Raw genomic sequence first — 7,540 nt, 5'->3', positions numbered from 1 at the left:
CTCTACCGGGCTTCCAACAACGTATATCCTTAAAATGAGCCTAGTTACATCATTCAAATAAGCAAGCAAACGAACCTGATCAGTTATGCTAAATGGCAAGACCCTCTGATTTTCAAAAGGGCTATGCATGTAAGTGATGGCAAGATCTTTTGGTTCACAAGGTAATTCGCAATAGGTGATGATTAGGTTCACAAAATCATCAAACACAACATCTCTTTGGACAGTCATCACTATCGTCTCTAACGTGTCACTACCCTTCCATCGCCAAATATCTCGATTCTTCTTCTCGATCTATTCACCATGGCAATCAACCCCTATTGTTATTGAGTCCCCCATTAGTGGTGTTCGAGGTACCTGAAGATATTTTGTTTAACAAAAAATTAGTCATGAGAGTACATAGCAAACTATAACAAAATGAAACAGCTGCAGCAGTTGTTCCAACAGATTATTGACTTGTTGGAACAAGTGGACTACTTGTTACAACAGGTAATCAACTTGTTGCAACAAGTCACTAATCTGTTGGAGTCAGCTTCAGTTTTTTTGGGGTACTGTTGAAGATGTCCAATAGATTAATGAGTTGTTGCAACAAGTGTATTTTACCTGCGGCAAGTCAATAATGCGATTGAAGGCAGTTTTTTGGGTTACGTTTGGATTTGTGAAGATGTCTAACGATTAGTGAGTTGTTGCACGGTGTATTGTACCGTTGCAACAAGTAGTCCACTTGTTGTAGCAAGTCCATAATCTGTTGGAAGCAATTTTAATTTTTTGGGTTCTGTTTCAGGCAAAAACTGAAGCTGACTCCAACAGATCATTGAGTTGTTGCAATAGGTGTAATACCTGTTGCAATAACTCACTCAGTTGTTGCAGGTTATTTATACAACAATTACAACAACTAAATAATTTGTTGTAGAAGTTGCAACAACCACATTATCTGTTGCAACAACTACAACAGCTAATGTAAGTTGTTGGAAAATCAGTACATTTATACCCAGATGAAAAATTAAAATAAAACAAAGATTTTACTTACCAAATGAGCGGAAAACACTTATTAAGTAATTCCCAATGCTACACGAACAAAATTCAGTCAAATAATTGCAAAATCGGGTGGTCTCGTTTTTCCTTTCTTGAGCAACAACGGCGGACGAAGAAGAAGAAGAAAGCAGAACAATGGAATGAGAGGAAAAAACTTATGAAGTAATTTCCAGTGCTACACGAATGAAATCCAGTCAAAAAAATGTAAAATCGGGTGGTCTTGTTTTTTTCTTTCTTGAGCAACAATGGCAGACGAAGAAGAAGAAGAAGAAGAAGAAGAAGAAGAAGAAGAAGAAGAAAGCAATTGGACGACGACGAAGAAGAAGAAGAAGAAGAAACGAGCAAAGACGAGAATAAGAAGAAGAAGAAGAAGAAGAAACGAAGCAAAAAAGAAGAGCCAAAAATGGTGGAAACGGCGCAGGCAAATAGAAAAATTGGCTCGTTTTTTTTTTTTTTTTTTTTTTTTTTTTTTTTTTTGGCTCTGTAGGGTTTATATGGGTTGGGTCAAAGTGTTAAAAATAAAACTTGGGGCAAAGTGTAAAAAACAAAGCTTGGGGTCAAAGTGTTAAAAATATAACTTTGGGGCAAGTCAAAACTCCCAATCACTAATCCAAAGTTTATCATCCCTACTCAATAAAAAAAACTAGAGTTACCCCAACTCAATTTTCAAACCTTTTTGTCACCTTTAATTAAAAGCCCAAGTTAGTTTTTATGGTCAGTTTAGCTGAAAGTACAATTTTCGGTACATAATTAAACGCGACAAAAGTAAATTTTTAGAAAAAAAATGTTTTAAATTTTAAAATTCGTATTTAGATTTACTTAGGATCGGATCCACCCTAAATCCAACCAAATTCTTGACCTGGCCCGCTTAATAGGTTTGATTATATAAGAGATATCTTTAAACTTTAATAGTATTTAATTAAAAGAACCTGATTATTCTTTTCTCTTTTCTTAGTAAAAAAGTTCAAATCTTTTAATCAATTGAATCCCGAAATAAATATCTTTCTGTATCTCTAAAAAAGAATTGAGAAAAAAAAGAGAATATAAAAATATCAAAACGGATGCACAATTAATTATAAACAAACAAGCAAACAAACAGAAGACTAAAAACAGGAACGCAGAAAGCACTACTAATAACACTGAATCAAAATGCAGAGAGTAAAAAAAAAAAAAAAAATGAAATGGCAAAGAAGAATGAAGGTCACCTTTGCAAGGAAGGAGTAATAGAATAAAAAAGATGCAAGTTAATAAGTACACTGAACGGAAGTTACAAAAATTTGCTGACGTCCCTGATGTCGTATAATACCAAAGTCAAAATTGATCGACGGGCACTTTAAGTTAAATTAGAATGACTCAATCCACTAAGTAATGGATAATGATTTCTTAAAGGTGTTAATCAACCACCTCAGTCCTCAGCAAGTTTTATCCATCTTGATTACTTGGTCTAGTTTATGCTGATTTCTATTGTCTTTTTTGCTTTTCCAATTCGATAATGATTAAAAATATCGTAACTAGCTTTATTTAGTATATGATTGCATGATAAGAGCTTAAAAGAAGAAGTAGGGTGGTAGGATAGCATCCTACCCAATTTTTAGTTCATTTAAATGCCCCTGACAATAAGTTGACAGTGTGTAAATGTGAGGGGCTGTTTTGTCTTTTAACCAAAAAATTAGATCCACTTCTCCTTCCCTTTCTCTTACCTTCCCTGTTTTCATTTTCTCAGATCCGATTTTCTTTTTCCAATTTCAGATTCAACGAAGTCACAGGTTTCAAACATTAAAGTTTTGCTGCTTGTCTCACAGGCTTGAGCCATTAAATTATTCTCAAGAATAAATATATTGACAAACATAAAAAACAAATCAGTCCCATATTGGTTAAAACTCAAAATTGAGTATTAATTGGACTTATAATCATCTAGCAACTTCGTTGTTGATGTTCTTTTGGATTTTCAAAACAAATGAAAGAAGCCATGAATGTGACTTGTTCCACCAAAATATTTTACTAAATCATCACTCATAATTTTCGATTTTCTTCTCAAAAGACACTGATTGCTGGAAGATTTCATTTTAAAACATTGTTTATAGCTTATTCGTTTAAGTTTGCAATTATGTTTAAGAAATTGAAGTTGAGAAAGAGGGGGCAGGCGTTTAAGAAAATGGGTAAAGAAATTGAGTGAAGTAAAATTGGATTTGTTTTCTTCCGAGAGAGAAACGTCTGGGGGATGGATAGGAAAAAGTTGGATGAGTGAAAAGACAAAAAAGCCCATTTAATTTGTGCATAGCTATTTTGCTGATAGGGGCATTCAAGTGAACTAAAAGATAGGTAGGAAGGTTGTAGGATATATATATATAGTTGTTGTAGGTACCGCAATTAGTACTCTCTCCGTCTCAAAAAGATTATCTTAGTTTGACTTGAAAAGTAATTTAAGAAATTAAAATGTGTGGTCCAAAACAAGCCTTAAATATTTGTGTGGCTGTAAACCATCTCATAAAGTTAAATTGTTTCTAAATTTAGAAATGTGTCAATCTTTTTGGGACAAACTAATAAAGAAAGTAAGACAACTTTTTTGGGACGGAGGGAGTAGCATTTATTGTCATCAGCAAGTGTTGAAAATGTAGCATCATTTAGCTAGCGTTTGGCCATAGATTTCCAAAAAGTATTTTAAAAACTTGATTTGGGCGAAGTTTTTCAAGCTCTTACATAAAGTGGTTGTTTGGTTGATGCGTGTATTGCAAATAACTTTGTTACTTTGATTATTTAGGATAAATACTTAAAAGTTGGGTTATTTTGTGTTAATACTACTTTCCAATGGCCACAACGTATAAATCTCCCCTTTAATATTGCATTGGTTTGGGAGAAGAATACATTGCTACTCTACTAGAAATTTGAATATTTTTCAACGGATATTCCTGTCCGTGGAAAATCAGGAATTGCATGCGGCGTTTAGACGGGATTTGCTTCGCCAAAAAATAGCATGTCGAAATATTTTTCTTGCATTATAATTTAGGAAAATTTACCTGCAATAACTACTTCTAAGAGTTATTTATGGATTATAACTACATTTTGCAATAATTAGCTACATTTTACATTTTGTAGCTACTATACATGAGGCGCGTTGTAGCTGGAGTGGTCATTGAGCATGTGTTTTGCCCTTGCGTGCCCAGGTTCGAATCCCACTGGCCACATTCTTTTTTGAGAAATTGCAATTATTATGTCATTTATTAAAATGTCGATCCATTTCTGACTGACCAATGTAGTTTTTTTAAAAAAAAAAAATTCATTTATTATATACAGTCAAACCTCTCAATAACAAAGATTATTGGGTCCGAAATTTTTTGGCCGTTATAGAGAATGGTTGTTGTACATTTATAACAAAGATTGACATTTAAATAATATTTCGCCGTTCTAGGCAAAAAAGATACATAAAATCTAATTCTTCATTTTTAATTGTCAAATTCTAAACTTAATCACCACTTTGTATAGCGAAGGAAAATATTTAAATGATGAAAATTATATATTCATATACTATTTTTTTGTTATAAATAGTGTAATAAAGAATCAAATATTTGATCAGAGTCTACACTTATTATCGGTAATAATAGATATTCTATTTTAATTATTATGTTACCAAAAAACGAAGATAACAATTATATGGGGTGAAATTTTACAAAGAGCGTACTGTTATAAAGTTGTTTGTTGCTGTTATTGGTAAAATGTCATTATAGAGAAATAAAATATAACATAAAAAGTCAGTTCTAAAAAAACTTGGCTGTTATAAAGAGGTGCTATTATATACAGATGTTGTTATAGAGAGGTTTGACTGTACACATTGTTTAACGCCAAGATATATGATAAGACTTTTAGTCGGAAAGATCAATAAATTAGAGAGAAAAATATACTATATTCTTTTGTTTCTAATAGACTCCCATTGGAAAGATCGTCGAAATTGCGATGGAAGAATTTCGTTTGTATCTGTCTAGTAATGGTAAGGGCAAGGCAAGTTAACCAAAGTCCACAGATAAAAGGCAATTTATTTGAAAGAAACAAAAGCAAAATATTTCTCAAAGAAACAACAGACTCATAACAATCTACTACGAATATCCTTCACAAGCTCACAAATGGAGTTGCAAGATGAACCTCCTTCATTTAGTGCATTTTCCGCGCTCATCTTTAATTTCTTAGCCTTTCCTCTTATTCCCTTCCCTTCATTTGTGTGCATCAACATTCTCACCATTCCCTCTATCTCCTCTCTCCAAACCACCTTCTTAGCTGGCAAAATCGCCGGTCGAATCGCAACCCCTACTTCCTCCGCTAGCATGGCAGCGTTCATTTTTTGTTCAGCATATAATGGCCATGCAATCATTGGAACACCATTCGTCAAGCTCTCCACAGTCGAATTCCATCCACAATGTGACAAAAATCCACCGACAGAAGAGTGGCTCAAAATTTCAACTTGTTTGGCCCACATAGGCACTACTAATCCCATATCTTTTGTCCTAGTCAGAAACGCCTCGGGCAAGTATTCTTGCATGTCTTTCTCGGCAGAGTTAAAATATGCACTATCTGCATCACCATCACACGGTGGACGTATAACCCAAACAAATTTTTGTTGGCTTAATTCTAAACCCCAAGCGAGCTCGATAATTTGTTCGGATGATAGGGTTCCACCACTCCCAAAAGATACATATAGAACTGACTCGTGATTTTGCTTGTCTAACCATTGAATCACCTGTTAAAAAAGAAAAACAACAAATAACTTAGGCTGAAAATATGTTAAGTAGCACTTTTTGGAAGCATTATTTGCTTACTCTTCTATGTGAGATTGCTATGGAATCGAATACAAATAACTTTATATTTTGAATAATAGCGGAAAACATCTACTTAGGCAATATATTTTTTGGATTTAAGTGCAGTATTTTGGAGTAAAAAAAGAATGTTTTCGAAGGAGAATACATAAATAAGTATTCTTTCTGATAGATGCAAGACTAGAAAGTAATTATCTTCTGCAAAGTAACCAACACTTCATAGGAAAGAAAAATATCAACTTCGACATCAAAAATTACTCTATTTATCATTTATATTTGAACAAATTCTAACTTTACCTCGTCACGTTCAGTTGTTTCAACTGTTCTCCTCAAGGGACCAATCGGGTAGATTGGAAAATCTGGCACCTTTAGAACTGATCTCAACTTGTCATTATTTCTAAGTGCTTTGATAGTATCAGGCTCCAAATCTTCCCATGTATTAATCAAGATTCCATCAAAAGATGCATATTCCATTCCTAGCTTAATATACTCTTCATACTGTTGATCGTTCCGATCCAGCAAAGGATCCACCACGTCATCGACCTGTAATGCTTTGCAACCTGGAATTTTCAAAGGTTCTTTAAGATCAACATATTCACCCTCAATTTCATTGTCGAAAACTTGGCAGTATAGAGCTAAAGATATTGTCCATGCAGTAGTAGGATGGTACGCGTATTTGGGAATGTTAAATTCTTCGGCTATTGGCAATACTTGTGTGCAAAAAATATCGACTATGAGAGCATCTGGACGATGAGTCATGGAATCAATGACAGAACGAATTCCAGGCAAGGCTTCACGGACCAATAGTCGTAATTGAGTGAAAACTTTAGTATTGGAGTCTATTAGGTGGGAAATATCGACCGAAGGAATGGGAATTATTTCTATAGTGGTTTTCCCATTGGATTTCTTGAGAAATTCGGTCTCAGCTGAAGAAGAGGTGGTTGTGATAGCAAGAATAGTAATTTTGATGTTATGGTGTGTGGCTAATCGGTTGCCTAAGACGAGAACTGGGATTAAATGACCCATGCCAGGGCTTGAGAGTATAGCAACATGAAGTTCTGAACTATCCATGGATAGAAAAAGAGAAACTTTTAGAACACGGAGAGGAGTACTAGGGAAAACAAGAGTGTGGAATTCTACAAAGGAAAAGCCATTTATGCTTGGCTTTATAGGAACTACTGATAGCCTGTTTGGCCAAGTTTAGTTTTTTTCAAAAGCACTTATTTTTCTCAAAACGTGCTTATTTTAAAAAAAGTGAGCTATTTGGCTAAGCTTTTGAGAGAAAATAAGTATTTTTGGGGAGTAACAAAAGCAGTTTTTTAGAAGCTAAAAAAAGTAGCTTTTTTCCAGAAGCATTTTTCTGAAAAGCACTTTTGAGAAAAATACACTTAAAAGCACTTTTTAAAAGCTTGACCAAACACTATTTGCTGCTCAAAAGTACTTTTTAAATTAATTGGCTAAACAGAAACTGCTTCTCACTAAAAGTATTTTTTTTTAAAAGCACTTTTGAAAAAAATACTTTTCAAAAGAAGCTCATTTTAGAAGTTTGGCCAAATAGGCTATAAGTTTGGGGAATAGCCAGATGTAATCTTTCGTGAGATATTTTAGATCTCATCTTAATAGGATCTTATTGATTTTTGGATTTTGTTTTCAATTGAGACAGTTGTAACAATAACAGTTAAAATTATTCTATAAACAATAGA

General features: G+C 33.8%; 1 protein-coding gene across 1 annotated transcript; it reads right to left on the bottom strand.

Annotated features, from left to right (window-relative positions):
- Nucleotides 1-5,043: 5,043 nt before the first annotated feature.
- Nucleotides 5,044-6,987, bottom strand: LOC132035444 (anthocyanidin 3-O-glucosyltransferase 5-like). The gene is made up of 2 exons (XM_059425728.1): nucleotides 6,135-6,987; nucleotides 5,044-5,761 (listed from the first exon to the last, which is right to left on the bottom strand). The coding sequence occupies exons 1-2, from the start codon at nucleotides 6,906-6,908 to the stop codon at nucleotides 5,111-5,113; spliced, it is 1,425 nt and encodes a 474-aa protein (XP_059281711.1). The 5' UTR covers nucleotides 6,909-6,987; the 3' UTR covers nucleotides 5,044-5,110.
- Nucleotides 6,988-7,540: the final 553 nt, after the last annotated feature.

The sequence above is a fragment of the Lycium ferocissimum genome, chromosome 2 (genome assembly GCF_029784015.1).
Source record: "Lycium ferocissimum isolate CSIRO_LF1 chromosome 2, AGI_CSIRO_Lferr_CH_V1, whole genome shotgun sequence".
Classification (NCBI taxonomy): Eukaryota; Viridiplantae; Streptophyta; class Magnoliopsida; order Solanales; family Solanaceae; genus Lycium; species Lycium ferocissimum.
This window is presented reverse-complemented; position numbering and strand designations above follow the sequence as displayed.